An 18,520-nucleotide genomic window follows, 5' to 3' on the forward strand; every position below is an offset into this window, starting at 1 on the left:
GTGTGTCTGTTTTAAAGATTTATGTACTTGAAAAGCAGAAAGAGAGAGAGGGAGAGACAGAGACACACTACTATTTTCACTCCCCAGATGTCCACAATGGCTGGGGCTGGACCAGGCTGAAGCCAGGATCCTGAACCTCCCTTCAGGTCTTCCACATGGGTGGCAGGGGACAAGCACTTGCACCACCTTCCCCTGCTTTCCCAGACACATTAGCAGGAAGCTGGATCAGCAGTGGAGCAGCAGGACTTGAACTGGCTTTCTACTATGGGATGCTGGCATCACAGGCATCTGCTTAACCTGCTATGCCACAATTCCAGCCCCATATTTATTTAGTTTTTAATTGGGCAGATACATTTTGGAATGGCTTTAATGTCCTTCAAGGAGACTTGGTGGGTACAACTTCAGTTGCAGAGAATGATGGAAAACTACTATAGCCACATGAAGGGAATCGGAGCGTATCTTTTAGACTATGTCATGCATACGCCTAACCTAGCTGTGCTCATGGAGCTAGGGGCAGTAGTAGGAACACCCAAAGCTATCGATAATTCAGAAGTTGTATTATTTTTACAATGTTATTTTGATTATGGATATCTGATATTCTAAGTGTGCATATGTTTTGAGAAATGTTTTAAAGTATTAATATGAATATAATAATATTTTTAAATAATTCTAACTGCATAGCAAAGGAATTGAAAAGTTGTTCAGTGGCCATCCGACTTTGCTCTTAGCCACCCCGTGCCATTTGTTCTAACTCTGGCCTCTACTGCCTTCCCTTCACGTCTGTGTAAGGAGAGTGCCTGCCATGGAGCCGGGCACAGCATGAAAGGAAGCGCTTGCTCTTCTCGCTGTTGTTGCCGGGATTGTTTTCATGAGTTTAGGGGTGGAGGGGGTTTGGTGCCGAAGGCCTTCAGGCATAAACTATGTCATAGATAAAAAGATTGATGGCATAAATTGTGAAGTGAAATAAGCAGAATGGAAACTTCATTCATCATGTTCATTGCAATCAAAGACAAACAAGGTGAGACATAGGTAACTTATCTACCCAAGGTTTTTTGGTTTTTTTTTTGTTTTGCCACACTGAAATGTGTGTAACTGTAGTCAGGAGCTGACCATACAAAGCACTATTTGAACTAAACCAGTGTTAACTAGAACTCTTTACCTGTTGTTTTTGACTCACTGTAGTTGTGGCCTTCCAATCTTATGACAGTGCATACTACTGGAAAGTTCCTCATGGTTAGATGAATGAAACATGCTGCCCTTGTCTGTTGAATCTCTCAGGTAGCAAAGTAGTTGACATGCAGTCTACGTAGGTCCGTGTCATTGGTGGGCTCCTTGGCAGTGTAGGGGTCCATACATTGTCCATTCTGTATGCACACACACAGATGTCACATGTCACTGTGAATTAAAACCTACATCTTTTTTCCTGATAGCCTCACTCTATCCCTTATGAATAAAAGACAAATGAAGGTGAGTTTATATGATATATTATCTGAGATAGCTCTGACATTAGTAAGTACCATGACCATGTTTTTAGGTTTATATGTCCTATTCACTTTCATGTCTTAATAGAGGACGTGCAGCTTCCTAAGATCCAAGTGCTGTTAATCCAAAAGACTACATCACTGTGGATATGCTTACAGGCTTAGGTGAAGTTTGTCTCCATGATATGGCCTCAGATCCGTGCTGCTAAAGTGATGCTTCTCCCAAGGGCCATGTTCCAGTGGCTCAGACTCTCCAGCTTCACAGGCTGAGGAGGGCGGTGGAACTGGAGGCGTTGGCAGAGAACGGGAAAGCACTTTTGATGTTTGTGTGGGTGTGTCTTCCCAAACCTTCCCAAATGTTCTCAAAAACTTTGTTTTCCTCTTAGCCTTTCTGTTTTTAAAATCCCTGTTCCCTCCAATAGTGCATCAAAACCTACAACTCTGACTGGCACATTGTGAACTACAAATATGAAGATTACTCAGGAGAGTTCCGACAGCTTCCAAAGTGAGTAAATCGTCAGACCACACAAGATGGGGCTATCCTCAGGGCAGAGTCTGCGCTTGAAATGCTCAGGGAGGAACGGACTTCATGAGCAGTCAGGGAAATTGGAGAACGCGTTTCTAGATGACTTACGTCTATGGTGAAGCTGTTGCTCACAGGGCCTCTGATTGTCAGACTCAGGCATGGTGCCCAGGTACTGGGAGGTGGGCTCTGTTTGTGTATCACAGCTGAAACACAAATAGGTGAAGTGTTTCTCGCTGAGAACTAGAAAACAAACAAAATGTGCATTGAAACATGCTGCAGTGTATTTTTTACCTCTAAAAGAGTATTTTGAAGTAGGGACTTCTGAAAAGCATTTGATAGTAACTACATTTTATGATAAAAAGTAAATCAAGGAAAAGGCGTTTTCCCCGATGAATTTCTATTCCAGCTCTAAAGTATTATCGCATTCCAGACCAAAGCAAACACAAGCGTGGTGGTCGTTGAAGTGACTCAGAGGTGGGCAGGTTGTGTCTCGAGAGGCTGTTACAACCCAGTGCATCCTGCACTGATGCCTTTGGCAAATTATAGTTGACCTTGAGAACTGAAAGCAAATAACGGTATTTTAAAAGTAATAGCATCCATGAACATTTTTTCTTGGAACCTGGTTAATACATTTTTCTCTGTGTTTGTTGCATCTATGACTTTGGTCCTTTTTGCTATTCTCGGTGGACCTGGCTGTTTGTTTTTCCTATGTGTGTGGCTCAGCCACTCCTTAAGAGTGCTCAGCCAGCTCCTTGGTTGCCTCTCTTTAAAGTTCAGCAGCGAACACTCCCTACAAGTACTGTCTTCTCTACGTGGGCTCACTCTTTAGTTCTGTTTACCCACTACTCGTTTGAGGATCTTCTTAACTCTTCCCATTTGTTTGGCTCAACCCATCTTCATTGACTGTCTTGTTCATACTAGGCCATGGTTGAAAGGTAACAGGTAATGGAGTAGAGTGTACTTACTAGGTGACAGACTGACTGCCGGTAGAATTTGCAGCTGTGATGAGCGAGGAAGGGAGAATTGTGGTTAAGAACACAGCTTCTGTGTTCTGCCTGGGTCAGCTCTGCCACTCTCTGCAAACCTCACTCTCTTCTGTTAAATGAACTTAGCTACTCGAATTAAATGAGATATTGCATATAAAGTTCACAGGGCCTAGCACTAATAACTGTTTAATAAATATCGGCTGCCATTGTTACTGTTGTCTTTGGTATTAATACCATCATTGTTAATCACTTTAAATTTAATGATCCCATATTCTATTTTCTCCCATAACTTTATGCTAAAAGTTATTCTACCAAGTTCTTATTTATTAATTAATAGTAACTAATCCACTTTCCCATTTTAAATATACCTACTAAACCAAACTTAGTGTTTTGGAGCTTTCTAATCCAAGTCTCTTGGCTCACACCCTTTGAAAAGCAGTGGCACATACTGTTTTTGTCTTCATGTGAGTGGGCCAGTCTGGGATTTATTGAAGGCTGGTTCCTGTGTTGGAGAAAGAAAATAATTGGTTAGGAAATTATAAAACAAATTTTCTGGGGCCAATGTTGTGGCATAGCAGGTAAAACTGCCACCTGCAATGCTAGCATCCCATTTGGGCACTGGTTCCAGTCCTGGCTGCTCCACTTACAGCCGAGCTCCCTGCTAATGGCCTGGGAAAAGCAACTCAGGATGGCCCAAGTGCTTGGGCCCCTGCCCCCACATGGGAGACCTGGAAGAAGCTCCTGGCTCCTGGCTTCAGCCTGGCCCAGTCCCTGCAGTTGTGGCCATCTGAGGAGTAATCCAGTTAAATGGAGGATCTCTCTCTATCCCTCTCCCTCTGTAACTCTGACTTGCAAATAAGTAAAAATAAATCTTAAAAAAAAAAAAAAAGATTATTTGAAAGACAGAATTAGAGAGAGAGGTAGAGAGGAGAGAGAGAGGTCTTCCATCCGCTGGTTCACTTCCCAAATGGCCACAGCGGCCAGAGCTGTGTTGATCTGAAACCAGGAGCCAGGAGCTTCTTCCGGGTCTCCCAAGTGGGTGCCAGGGGCCCAAGGACTTGGGCCATCTTTTACTGCTTTCCCAGGCCATAGCAGAGAGCTGGATTGGAAGTGGAGCAGCCAGGATTAGAATCAGCATCATATGGGCTGCCGGCACTTCAGGCCAGGGCGTTAACCTCCTATGCCACAGTGCTGGCCCCATAAATAAATCTTGGGGCTGGCGCTGTGGCATAGAAGGTTAAGCTCTGATTGCAATGCTAGCATCCCATATGGGCACGGTTTGAGGTGCAGCTGCTCCACTTCTGATCCAGCTCCCTGCTAATGTGCCTGGGATGGCCCAAGTCCTTGGCCCCCTGCACCTACATGTGAGTCTGTGATGAAGCTCCTGACTGCGCACTTCAACCTGGCCCACCTGGCTGTTGAGATAATTTGGGGAGTTGAGCCAGCAGATTTAAGATCTCTCTCTGTGTCTCGCCCTCTCTCTGTGGCTTTGCCTCTCAAATAAATAAGTAAATCTTAAATAAATAAATAAACACACAAATAGGTGAATAATTTTAAAAAAAAAAGCCAAACAAGTTTTCTTTCTTGTTTTTAAAGCAAAGTGGCCAAGTTGGATAAGCTTCCCGTTCACGTCTATGAAGTTGATGAGGAGGTCGACAAAGATGAGGTGGGATGCTTGCTTGCTGTTCTCTTTTTGGTTTAGATTTAAACATTGACTTTATAGGCTTAGCATTTTAGGAAATTACCAGCATTAATCAAAAACAAGAACTGGAATGTTTCAGGCAACAGAGGAAGTATTATTTTTTAAATGTGTCATTTGATTGACTGAAATAAGGGCTGTGTTTCAACTTGACCACTTAGCATTTCATGTTCTTTTGGCCCTGTTTGTTTGTTCTAAGATCCCTTTCAAAGACTTGGGTTGGATTTTGGCTATGTCATTAAAAGATATCAAGATAACTTAGACCTTAACTTTAGACTGTTTTCCAGCAGGATATCTTGAACTGAACTGCCAGCTAGTATATGCAACATGACTGTTTCTTCAGTGAAGCCTGCGGTGCCCAAGCCCTCCCCGCTTCCTCTTGGAGAGAGGTGTAGCTGGAGAAGTGTGTGAGGGAGGAGGGCATTCAAGGAAGGTGGTCCCCCAAGCCAGGGACACCTGATGAGGAGGTGGTGCTACCCACCTTAGTGCATCTCATTCTCCACGCTAAATGTTGGATGCACCATTGTTTAGGTTTTCCCTTAAAAAAGGGAAAAAAAAGTCAGCTGAGCCATAACTCCAGCCACTTATGAACTTCAGAGATGTCCATGTTGCAAAAACTATTTTAGAAATTACTTTTAAAATACTTTTGAGAAAAGCAAGTGGGCATTCAAAATGAACCAGGTGTTAAGAACTTGGTCTTGATTAATAGTGGCAGGAGAAACAATTGAAACAAGGAAAGGGCACAAAACAGATAGCAAAATTATAGGCAGGTAAGTTGTTCTGTTATTACCAGTAATAACCACTAATATTAGTGTTGAGGTGGTCCAAACCAAAGCACAGGATATGTCTGCAATTGTCTGATCACAAAGGATTTTCTGGATTGTGTGTGTGTTTCATTTGTTTACTCTGCAAATGGATATATGCCTCACATAGTTTTAGCATCAGCTGGCAGCTCCATGCCCACTTCTTTAAACCCAGATCTGAACTTGAAGAGCAGTGTGTTTAGTTCTCAAGCGATTTCTGTTCACTGTTCGATTCCCCACTTCGCTTCTGTTCCTCCGGCTTTTCTCTGCCCCTTCATTTCTCTCTCCTTTCTGACTGCCTCGCAGTTTCTCCCTTTCTTTATTCACCTTTCCCTGAACTAAGCCTCTGGGAAGTTTTCCAGGATTTGCTTTTGTCCTCTGAGTATATTTGAGAACTTTTTTCATGAAACAAGGAGAGACTTTACAACTGAAGTGGTCAAGCGTGGTATGTACTTTTTGTGGGTCATTAAGCACTTAAAAATAAAAATTTGGACTGGAGCTAGCTTTGCCTTTAATGGAATAGGATTTTCAGAAATATTAGCTGATCTTTTTATTTTAGTGTTAAGTGGACTTTAATGTGACTTCTAGGTATATAGCAATGGTTGCCTCAATAAAAGAGCTGTGACCAAATGGACACAAATGGAATGATTTCCCATTGACCAAAATCATGACAAATAGCATAGGAAATCACGGGGGAGTGACTGCAGTGGCGTTTTCCTTCTCTCCTAGGATGCTGCCTCCCTTGGTTCTCAGAAAGGCGGAATCACCAAGCACGGGTGGCTATACAAGGGCAACATGAACAGCGCCATCAGCGTGACCATGAGGGTAAGGAGAGTCACCATCCTTTCCCTTCTCTGCCGAGGGCCGTGAGCATGATGCTCAAGCTGAATGAGCATGCTGTTGTTTCTGACAAAAGAGACACTGTTTCTTTAAGATGCTTCCCTGTTGTGGCATCTCCCTTGGTACAGCCCTGTCCACCGACCACTCCTCACTGCCCTTCACAGCAGCATAAGGACACCCTCACTGGGTGGGTATGAATCTACAGTCACTGACACAGACTTTCTTCTCTATATTGTCTACAAAATGCCCCCTTGGGACCTCACAGAGCATCACCGAGGGCCTGTGTTCCATGCTAACCCCAGGCCCTTTGTAGAGGTATACTGCAGCAAAGTCAAGCAAACATTGAACACTAAAGAGGAACATCAGAAGAGGGTTCCAAAAAGTGAGGTTAAACTGGGATGAGAAACTATACGGGAGACAGGGAAGCCCAGAGCAAGATCAAGATCAATAATAAAGAGAAAAGAAACCATGGAGGGGAGGTTGGAAAACAGGGAGATGCAAATTAAGCCAAGGAAATGCTGCCTGTCATAATCCTGGGGCTGGAAAATCATTCAGTGTCATAGTTCCTATTGGTGTGTGGATAGGATGCCCTGGGGATTTGAGGGGAAATTTCCATTCTTCTGTGCTGCATCTCAAAGTGGAACTCCCTGTGCTGCTCTTGGGTTGTTATGTAAAATCTTAAATTCCGTGGGTAAGAAAAGTGGCCTGTGAATGATATGTGAGCCACATCCTTGGAACTGAAATGTAATGAGACTGTTAGAGGTGATGGAGAGTTACCTGGAGTGATGGCTAGAAGGAGTTTGTTTTGAAGAGAACCGAAAATTTTTTTTCATGTATGGGTGTGGTCATGCGTTACCAGCAAAGATCGTAGCTTTTCATTTTGCAAGAATAACTGTGTGTATTTTTCTTGCAGTCATTTAAGAGACGATTTTTTCACCTGATTCAACTTGGTGATGGTTCTTATAATTTGAATTTTTATAAAGATGAAAAGATCTCCAAAGAACCAAAAGGATCGATATTTCTGGATTCCTGTATGGGTGTGGTCCAGGTAAATTTGCAAAAAATGATTTCATCAAATTTTCTTACATGCAGTAGTACTCTGTGTGAATTAACAGATTTGAGTACATCCAAAATAGCCGTGTTTGTGGCAGAAATAAAACACGTAACTTTAAAACAAATAGGAGCTTGTTTTTCATTATCTTAGAAAATGGGAGGTGTCAATCGGGGCAGGGTTGTGTTGAGCACTCTGGCCCTGGCTCAGCCGTGTTTGAGCTTTGTGACCTTGGACAGACCACTTACATAAGGTTCCTTCATCTCTAGCATGTAGATCATGCTGTCTCCTTGGTAAAGTAGGTAAGATTACCGGATGGCTTAACCCCTGGAAATATTTAGGACCGTTCTCAGCATCTCAGCGAGGACTTCGGTCATTGCCATCACGGTACTAGTGGGCTATGGTGTTTTGGTCAAGAGGGAAGATTTTCAATGCAGATTGAGTTCAAATTTCTACTCCACACTTATTGGTTCTTATTATATTAGAGGCGTTTTCTTCCCACTGGGCCTAGTTTCCCCAATTATTAAGTAGGGATAATGTTAGTACCAGATACGGTTACTGAGAGGATTAGTTAATTAGCACTTGTAACAAACTAGAGCAGGGCCTATAAAAGTTAGACATTTTGTCAGTAGTGGACACTTTGTGATCATAGTGCTGATGCACTTATAGTTACTCTTAAAAATTTTCTTACGGTGTATGGGTGTTAGTTGTAAAACATCAGATAATACAGGTAAAGTGAAAATCTGTGTAGATTCCCTCTTTCCTCCTCCCATCTCTGCTTTTCTCAGAGAGCTATTAAGTTTGGTCTGCATCCTTCAATATTTTTAGAATTGCTTTTATAAAAGAATTGCTGATTTCCCCATCTGTCTGTCCATCCATCCATCCGTCCATCTCCTTGCCACTTTCTAGGAAGACTGAAGGCAGCACCTTACGAGATATGTACAGCACAAGATATGTACAATATGTAGCATAAATCTAGAGTGGAAGTCAGACAGAAGATGGACAAGGGTTTGGGGTGTGGGTGACATAGAGTGGAACTGGACTCTCTGCCTTCTATCTCGGACACCTGTTCAGTCTCCCCATTCGCAGTGCATTGAAGACACAGACAAGACAGTCAGTCAGAAGCTGACCTAGTAATCTCAGGCAGGCCTTTCTCTTGGGGACCCTCAGACAGAGGGCCCTGTGATTAATGAACAGTCTCCCTGACAACTTCTTACAATAGATGCAGTCACCATTATCAGAATTCTCCCTTAAAATGACTCTGTAGTGGCCGATGATGTCAGCCAGAAGCTTGATTCTATAAGGAGGTGGTTGTATGGGACCAGCTTGATTAACATCAGGGAGACAGCTCTCTCTGGTTAGACCACGGGCACACTTGGTTATGTATTTATATGTTTGCCTAAAATTAAATTACGTTTCCACCCAAGGGATATGTTCCATCTAATTGAAAGAGCCGAACTCCTGAAGGGTAACATTGAACATGCTTCTGCCCCCACCTCACCCCCAGCTCACCCACTCCCCTGCACTTTTTTCAGTATGCTTTCTGGCATCTGTCTTCATGTTACTGGATAACAGACATTTGCTGCTGTTCCTCCAGCAGTTTGGGTGTTGTTGAGTGACTTCCTGCGCAGGTAGGTAGGGGTTTAGCTCCTGGCGCTCTCTCCTGCTCCAGTGCAGGCTGGTTGCCTCCTCTGCCTGCACAGTTGCTCTCTTGGAGATCCCTTCAGCTTTCTTTCGTGCGCTCGGTGCCCTGTTTCCGAGACCCTGTGTCTTCCTCCTCCTTGCTCTCATTTCTTGTTTCAGAGGGGCACATTCTCCAGTCGTTTCCTGAGAAGCTATCTACGATGATGAGTTTTTGAAAGCTAGCACATCTGTACATATCTTTATTTTTGCATTCGTACTTGGCTCACCGTTTGGCTGGATATAGAAGTCCAGTGAGAGATAATTTCACTTTGGAATTTCAAGGGCATTTTAGTAACCTGTAGATGCCGGTGTCCAGTGGAGGCTGATGTTCTTACTCCATGCTCTTTGTGAGCTTCTCTTTATCACTAGTGTTCTGAAATTTAGGTCATGTGTCTTCATTTTCTTTTGGTAAACTTAAAAAACAAAACAAAACAAAACAAACAGATTTAGGCCCGTGCCGCGGCTCAATAGGCTAATCCTCTGCCTGTGGCGCCAGCACCCCTGGTTCTAGTTCCAGTCAGGGCGCCGGATTCTGTCCCGGTTGCTCCTCTTTCAGTCCAGCTCTCTGCTGTGACCCGGGAGTGCAGTGGAGGATGGCCCAGGTCCTTGGGCCCTGCACCTGCATGGGAGACCAGGATAAGCACCTGGCTCCTGGCTTTGGATCAGCATGGTGCGCCAGCCACGGCGGCCATTGGGGGGTGAACCAACGGCAAAAAGAAGACCTTTCTCTCTGTCTCTCTCTCTCACTGTCCACTCTGCCTGTCCAAAAAACAGATTTATTTATTTAATTGAAACAATTGGGTGTGGGGAGGGGGTGCAGAGGCATTTCTTCCATCTGCTGCCTCACTTCCAAAATGGCCACAATGGCTGGGGCCTGGACCAGGCCAAAGCCAGGAGCCTGGAACTCTATCTGGGTCTCCCCTGCGGGTGCAGGGTCCCAAGGACTTGAGCCATCATCCTCTGCTGCTTTCCCAGGCACATTAGCAGGGAGCTGGATCAGAAGTGGAGCAGCTGGGACTCAAGGTGGCACCCACGTGGGATGCCTGCGTCTCGGGCAGCTGCTTAACTTGCTGAGCCACTGCTGGCCCCAGTAAACATTTTATGTTAAGGTATAGCATACAGATAGAAAGTATACACATACTAAATGTGTGTCCCGGTGAATTTTTACTGAAGTTGGTTCTTCTATCTCATTCTGGAAACTCTGTGCACGGTTTTCTGGGTACCTTGGTTGTCCTCAGCTCCAGCTGTTCTCTTTGACTCAGCAGGACAGCAGGGTTGTGCACTCTCCTTCCTGTGCCATGGTCCACATAGTGTCTCCAGAAGAGCTGAGCTGCCCTGGGACTTACCTCATTTAGTTCCTTTCTGCCGGGGATCACCCTGCCTGTTGTCCCCTATCTGAAAATAGCCATTCCATCTGTTTCATCCTGTTTTCTGATTAAGATGGCAGCAGCCACATTGGAGTTCCTGGGGTTGATGCCTGCCTGTCGCAGACCCTGGTAGGCAGTGGTGATGTCTCAAATACTCGGGTCCCTGTCCTCCCCATGTGAGAGCTGGATTGAGTTTATGGCTCCTGGCTTTGGTCCAGCCCACCCTGGCTGTTGCAGGCATGTTGGGAGTGAGCCAAAGGATAGAAATTCTGTTTGTCTATCTCTTTGCCTCACAGATAAATAAATTGAAAAACATTTAAAGGTATTTTCAGTCAAGAGCTAATCAGCTTGGGGATATCTGTCAGTAACAATCCACCCTCAGCTGGAAGGTGCCACAGTGAACAATTTACATGGACCAGAGTGCTTACTGACTGTAAACTCTGAAGTCCCAGAATAAGTTTATCAGTGCCAGTGAGTTAACTTCTTGGGTAGGATTCCCAACTAGGAGTTTCATTTGTTTTCTTAGGTTGAGAGACCTTTAAGTTATTTTTTAGCTGAATTTTATTGTGATGACTTAAAAAAAATTTAAAGCCAAACTAAATAGATTTGGCAACCTCATTTTTAAAGTAGACAGCGATTATTTGTGTTTTATAGGAGAGTTTTGTTGCTTGTCTTCAGCACAGTGTACAGATGTTTATAAGTACAACAGCCCTGATCTCTCATTTAGTCTCTAGGGTGCATTTTAACATCTAAGATCCTGACTTCAATGAAAGTCTTCTTCCTGAAATTCTTTTTGCAGATGTAGCTGATGGTGTTTTTCATTCAATGCATTGTATCTAAGGCTTCAGAAGATTAAAATAGTTTCTTTTATCCATATCTTTTTCCAAACTGTGCATCAGAAGTTGTTATTTAAATATCTTTTGAAAATTATTATTAGTGGGCCGGTGCCATGGCTCACTTGGCTAATCCTCTGCCTGTGGCGCCAGCACTCCGGGTTCTAGTCCCGGTTGGGGTGCCGGATTCTGTCCTGGTTGCCCCTCTCCCAGGCCAGCTCTCTGCTGTGCCCCGGGAAGGCAGTGGAGGATGGCCCAAGTGCTTGGGCCCTGCACCCACATGGGAGACCAGGAAGAAGCACTGACTCCTGGCTTCAGATCGGAGCAGCGTGCTGGCTGCAGTGCGCCAGCTGTAGCAGCCATTTGGGGGGTGAACCAGTGGAAGGAAGACCTTTCTCTCTGTCTCTGTCTCTGTCTCTCTCTCTCTCTCTCACTGTCTAACTCTGCCTGTCAAAAAAAAATTATTAGCTTTTTGATGTTATAAAAATTACTGATTAATGCTGTGACTTCACTTAAATGACTAACTAAAAACTTTAAATAAACCCAAAAGAAGTAAGATTTAGGATCTTAAGCCCTAAAAGCATTTTAAAACCCTTGAAGTTGATAGACTTATTTTACAGATGAGGAAACCAAGGCTCAACTAGAATCAAGGCCCAATGTGTTCTCCTCACTTTTAACTTTTTAGATAAAAAAACTGTTGTTTGTTTTGATTCTGAGAGGTGGGAGATGTGGACGAGAAAACTCATTTTGTCTCTAGCCTTTGGCTCCTTCTCTGAGCCTTGCTCTCACTTGTTCAGGTGAGCTCCAGGGTGGGGTTAACCAAGCCCACAGCAGAGTCTGGGCCTGGTCGTTTGTGGAACTCTGCCAGGAGCTGGACTTGGCTTCTCATTCCTACGAACTGTGCTGCAGGAAACGCTGAGAGATGTTGGGAGGGTCTCCCTGTCCCCGGGCCCTGCACCAGGCGCTCCTCCAGGGACGTCGTGGATGCAGGCGGTCCTGCCCACCTCTGGGCAGTGCCACGTCCCGACTTCGTGCCTCTGCCTGAGCTCTTAGGGAGAGTCTTGCATTACATTCCTCCATGGTCATCCTGGGCCAGTTTGGGCAATGTCTGGAGACATTTTTGATTGCTGGAACGTAGAATTGTGCTACTGGTGTCTCACGGGTTGATGCTACAATGTGACTAACCGTCATCCGATACCCAGGACAGCCCCTCACAACAAAGAATGACCCATGCACATGTCAAGAGTACCAAAGTTGAGAAACCTTAGACTAGTGCATTGTCGTCCTCTATCCTTCACGCATGTGGGCCCACTGTGTGTGTACTCAGCCAGTCACCTTCTCGTGGGCATGTAAACCAGAGGCCCAAGGCAAGGCTACAGACAGGGAGTCCAGATACCTTTTGGGATTCATAACTTCTGAGAAAATTCCAGAGATGTTAAATCAAGCGTATTGATAGCTAATGGTTTGCTTCTTAAAATGTTAATACGGTATACTACTTCATTGAAGGAATTAGGAGGGAGCTGGAGTTTAGGTTAGTGGGTGTGGTACCCATGGCCCACATTGGAATACCTTGAGCCAATACTTGGCTCCTAAGTCCAGCTTCCTGCTAATGCAAACCCTGGGAGACAATGGTGAGGGCTTCCATAACTGGATTATTGCCACTCATGTAAGAGACCTGGATTGTGTTCCCAGATCCTAGCTTTGGCCCCAGCCTGACCCTGACCTTTGTGGGCATTTGAGGAATGTACCAGGGAATGGGACTTCTCCCTCCATCTCCCCTTCTCCCCATATCCCAAATAAATGAATTTTTAAAAACTTTATATAGCTAGAGGGACATGAAAATTTTCCATGAAATTTCATTTCAACGAATATTCTGCAAATGCCCACTGTGTCCCAGACCCTGTATAAGGAGCCAAGGCTGTGGTGTTGGACAAAAGGAAGAGGAAGTAATAAAGCAGGGAGAGGGGTTGTTGGTCTCGGGCAGGAGCTTACAGCTCTACCGAAGTTGGTCCAGAAGGCCAGTGAGAAAGCACTCACAGCAAGTAAGGGGAAGTTATTCTTCCAGGGAAGTTCCAAGTGCTTTAAAACATGTCTCTTTGCCTTTTTCCATTTCAGAACAACAAAGTTAGGCGTTTTGCTTTTGAGCTCAAGATGCAGGACAAAAGTAGCTACCTTTTGGCAGCAGATAGTGAAGTAGAAATGGAAGAATGGATCACAATTCTCAACAAGATTCTCCAGCTCAACTTTGAGGCTGCAATGCAAGAAAAGCGAAATGGAGACTCACATGAAGGTAGGTAGGTCTGGCTTCCCCCAGGCACACTCTTCAGTTGCTCTTATGTTCAAGAGGTGGATATAGGAAGGAGTCCTATATGGTTTTCTTAAAAACAATAACAATAACAACAACAACAAACACTGCTGCCACTCAGGGTCAGCATTAGCAGAAAACTGGAATCAGGATCCAGATCTGGGAATCAAACCCGGGTATTCTGCACGTTGTGTGCTTTTTTTTTTCTTTTTTGGACTGGTAGAGTTATAGACAGTGAGAGAGAGAGAGAGAGAAAGTCTTCCTTCCATTGGTTCACTCCCCAAATGGCTGCTATGGCCGGCACTGCGCCGATCTGAAGCCAGGAGCCAGGTGCTTCTTCCTGGTCTCCCTTGAGGGTGCAGGAGCCTAAGCACTTTGGCCATTCTCCACTGCCCTCCTGGGCCACAGCAGAGAGCTGGACTGGAAAAGGAGCACTCAGGACTAGAAACCAGTGCCCATACGGGATGCCAGTGCCGAAGGCGGAGGATTAACCAAGTGAGCCAGTGCCGGCCCCAAGATGCGTGCATTTTAATTTGTGTCTTAACCATTAGGCTAAACTCCCACCCCAAGTTCATGAGAGGGAGGACAGATGTGAGCTTTTTTTTTATTTTATTTTTTAAGATTTATTTATTTATTTGAAGGTCAGAATTAGAGAGAAAGAGAGAGAAAAAGGGAGAGAGGCAGAGAGAGAGAGAGCTTTCATCCGCTGGTTCATCCCACAGATGCCTGCAATGGCCAGGGTTGAGCCAGCCAGAAGCCAGGATCCAGGCACTTCATCCAGGTCTCCCTGATGGGTGACATCCTGTGTTGCTTTTCCCAGGCCACTAGCAGGGAGCTGGATAAATTGGAGGAGCCAGGACACGAACTGATGCCCATGTCAGGTGCTAGCATGTAGGCAGTAGCTTTACCTGCTACACCACAATGCACCAGCCCCAAATGTGATCTTTTACTGATAGCTTGTCAGCAAAGATTCTGTCATGTTAGAAGGTACTACCCTGATGCCTTATGGAACTGTGTAGTGGAAGAACCATAGCTTGGGGGGCAGAGAGCAAGACCTGGATTTGAGTCTCAGCACTGCTGTTTTTCAGCTGTGTGACCTTGGTCAAGCTGTTTATGTGTTCTGAACCTCAGTTTACTCACCTGTAAAATGCAAATAAAAGCAAAGCTTGCTATTCTGGTGGGAAGAATAAATAAGAGAATGACTCTCAAGTACCTGGCATAGAATCTACACTGTCTATATTAACTAGTTATTATTGCTATCATTAATGACATCCTTTGTTATTTCTATAGTGTGGGTAAGAGCCGAAGGTAAAATGATAGGGTACAACGTGTCCCTGTCATTGACACATCATGTTATGTTTCAAATCCTTAGGTGATTCCCAACCCTGGATGCCTCCTAAAAGCGCCTGGGATCTTTTAAGAATAGCATTTCCTTGTTTTCACCAAAGATTCTGATTTAGTTGGCCTGGAATAGACCCGGGCAGGTCCAGCTGTAGGGGTCTGATGCATGTGACCATGTGGACTGTTGCTGCTAGCTAGCATCAATGCTCATTTAACCAGGTCTGCCCCATCTATGCAGTGTTGGATGTTTTGCCTTCTTCCTCTTGTTTTAAATAAAATATCTTCAGTTACAAGTGACTCAGGAAATCTGTTTTGCATTTTAGATGATGACCAAAGCAAATTGGAAGGTTCTGGTTCTGGTTTAGACAGCTACCTGCCTGAACTTGCCAAGGTAATGTCGTCCCAGATCTTCTGCTCCTCATTGACAGCTGTTGGGATGTTTCTTGTTTCTAAAGTTTTCCCAGAATGGAATCTGTTGACATCATTACACTTATGTTGTGATTGCCTCTACTTTCTGATGTGAATGTGGGGTGACATGAAAATCCATACAGTCCTGACACTTCCAGAAAGCACTTTGCAAATTGTTCTTTAAGTGCTTTTTCCCCTCATGGTATCTCATACTGCATCAGAAACCAAAATGCACAGGTGAGTGTTCTCATGATGCCATGTCCCGCTATGTTCACACGTGTGCTCTCACTTATTCAAGTTAAGACACAGTTCTCATGACCATGGGAATGGTCATCTTGCTGCTACACCAAAGGGGAGTTGTTTGAGTTTTAAAATTATTCCTGGATCACTTGCAGTGGAACAGACAAAAAAACAAGGCTATGCCTGAGTTTTATAATTTTTTAGAAATGTTAAAGTTACTGAAAAGTGTAAAGAAAAAGCAACGATAATGCCACCACCAAGATTCATATCTGCTCCTGTGTTGTATTTTAGCTTCTATATTAAAACAACAAACATCATTTACATTTGAAATTCTTTTTAAACACTGTCCTGCCTTCCATTTTGTACTTCCTCACATCCCCAACCAGAGACAACACTAATATGACTTTTACTTCTGTTTCATTTTTTATCTATAAAAATATATCTATCCTAATGACATATATGGGGTTGTTTTGTAAAAATATTATGTGGGATGGATGTCGTGGTGCAGGGGGCAAGCTGCTGCCTGGAAGGCTTGCATCCCATATCAGAGTGTTAGTTCACATCTCTGGTATTCTGCTTTGGATCTAGCTCCCTGCTAATGTGCCTAGGAGGCAGTGAATGATGGTTCAAGTATTTGACTTCCTACTGCCTGCAAGGGAGACCAGGATGGAATTCCTAGCTCCTGGCCTGGTCTGGCCCATCCATGGCTATTGTAGCCATTTGTGGAGTGAACCAGTGGATGAAGGATCTCTATGTCTCCCCTTTCAAATTAATAAGTAACTCTCTGTTTAAAATGTTACATAAATGCTTACATACTATATATTATTTTGTACTTTTTTTGTTAATTCAGGCTTGTTTTTGAGATCCATCCAAGTTGGTGTGTGGATCTAGTTCATAACTTTTATTGTACAGTGTAAACATTTTATTTTAGCTGCTGTTTTATTTCAGATTTTTTGTTATAAACAATGCTGCCATGAATATCCTTGTACTTGTGTTTTCTGCATCTATGAATGATTCTTTTTTAAATGAGAGAAATGTCTTTGTCTTCTCTAGCCCTTTTATTCTTATTCTGTTACTGCCTTTCTGTTCTTTTTCTTTTTTTGACAGAACAGTGAAATAGTGAGCCTACACACCCATATCTTAAACACTATAATAGAAACATGGTTTATCTATATAGGATTATAAATAGACCAGCATTCAGCATTGACTTTTATTTCAAGACAGCATTGCTGTTCTCAGTATAGAATCTCCCTGTCCAGCGAGGCCTTTAGAGCATTGTTTTCCCTCAGGCCTTGACTGTTACCACAATGTCTTTTTAGCACCTGCCTATTAAAGCTAACTTTAGTGCCACACTGTAACCTCTTCCTAGTCTGGGAAGTTTTAGCTGGTGTCTCTGGGCTGGGAACTTCTGTGCACATAGTTTGCATTGAGGTTTGCTTTTATGCCTCTGGACGACTGCAGGTTCATAATTTCTTAAAGCAAAATGCTTGTGCCTATTTGTGTTTCAGTCTGTTGAAGCAGATGATATATTTGATGCAATCTGGAATTCAGAAAGTAACTTTATATACTTCCTGGGTGAATAGAATGGCTGCCTATAAAAAGATTCATTATTTGAGCTTCTTGTCGATTAATTAGAAATCTGTTCTTTTTGCTATGTCCCCTCCTTTCTTCTCTAACTCTTGGCCAGTATAATACCTTATTGCGAGGGAAGTTTATACACATATTCACACATGCACATATAAACACATATGTATAAATATATAATTAATCTATTTACATATTTAGCGCTATTTGCACATTGTGGAATGTAACCAAATTAACTGAAGCCATTTTAGTTGATGATTTCAATTTAATTGGCTTCACCCCTCATTTCTTACTTTCAGTTTTGATTTTTAATTTTTTAAAGTGAGGTGCAATTTATGTAGAACAAAATGCTCAAGCATTAATTGTATAGCTTGATGGAATTAAACTTTGTTTGCCGACGAAACCGCCACCTGGGTCGACATGTAGGACGTGTAGCATTGTGACAGAGTGCCTTCCACCCCTCTCCTAGCTGCTCTGCCCCTACTATCTTGACCCCCACAACCATAGGTTGGTTTTGACTGCTCTAGACCTTCATATAAATGCAGTCATACAGTTTGTACCCTTTGTGTCAGGTTCCTTTAGCTTAGTATTATGTGACCCATGATACAAAAAAGAGTAAATGCAATAGCACTGAGTAGAGGATATAAAATCCTCTGCCTCAGTACTGATATTAATACAGAAAGTTACTTTTTGAATTTCGGATTGTGCATACTTGTACACGTGTGTGTGTGTGTGTGTGTTTGAGAGAAAAAGAGGGAGAGAACAAACAAATTCTTTGTGCAAGTCTTGGTCAAAGCCTGAGAACTACAGCAGTATACCAGGCTTTACTGTTTTTCCCCCTAGCCTTCAGATGCTTTAAGAGTATTTTTATTTGAGAAGGGAGAAAAAGACAACATAATCTTTTGAAGGGAAGAAGAATGAAATGAAGGTTTACGGTCACTCATTCGCCATCAGGAGTATCATGAGCAGGTGTCTGTCGGCTTTGCTTTTTTAGTAACTAATTAATCATATTTATTTGAAAGGCAGAGAGAGAGAGAGATCTCCCATTTGCTAGTTTACTCCCCAAATGCCTGCAAGAACCAGGGGTGGACTAGGCTGAAGCCAGAAGCCAAGAACCTCATCCAGGTCTCCCACATGGGTGACAGGGACCCATGTACTTGAGCCGTCACTGCTGCCTCCAGGTGCGCACATTGGAATCCGGGTTCTAGTCCCGGTCGGGGCACCGATCCTGTCCCGGTTGCCCCTCTTCCAGGCCAGCTCTCTGCTGTGGCCAGGGAGTGCAGTGGAGGATGGCTCAAGTGCTTGGGCCCTGCACCCCATGGGAGATCAGGATAAGCACCTGGCTCCTGCCATCGGAACAGCACGGTGCGCCG

At 43.8% G+C, this 18,520-nt stretch overlaps 1 protein-coding gene across 7 annotated transcripts in view; it reads left to right on the forward strand.

The window, feature by feature from the left end:
• DOCK9 (dedicator of cytokinesis 9) overlaps positions 1-18,520 on the forward strand; it is a 325,663-nt gene that overhangs the window by 168,717 nt on the left and 138,426 nt on the right. For all 7 annotated transcript variants that reach the window (XM_062193991.1, XM_062193993.1, XM_062193997.1 and 4 more), the window contains exons 4-9: positions 1,904-1,986; positions 4,590-4,659; positions 6,225-6,320; positions 7,249-7,383; positions 13,385-13,559; positions 15,239-15,306. In XM_062193991.1, the coding sequence (XP_062049975.1) occupies positions 1,904-1,986; positions 4,590-4,659; positions 6,225-6,320; positions 7,249-7,383; positions 13,385-13,559; positions 15,239-15,306 (627 nt within the window). The remainder of the gene's footprint in view (positions 1-1,903; positions 1,987-4,589; positions 4,660-6,224; positions 6,321-7,248; positions 7,384-13,384; positions 13,560-15,238; positions 15,307-18,520) is intronic.

The sequence above is a fragment of the Lepus europaeus genome, chromosome 6, assembly GCF_033115175.1.
Source record: "Lepus europaeus isolate LE1 chromosome 6, mLepTim1.pri, whole genome shotgun sequence".
Classification (NCBI taxonomy): domain Eukaryota; kingdom Metazoa; phylum Chordata; class Mammalia; order Lagomorpha; family Leporidae; genus Lepus; species Lepus europaeus.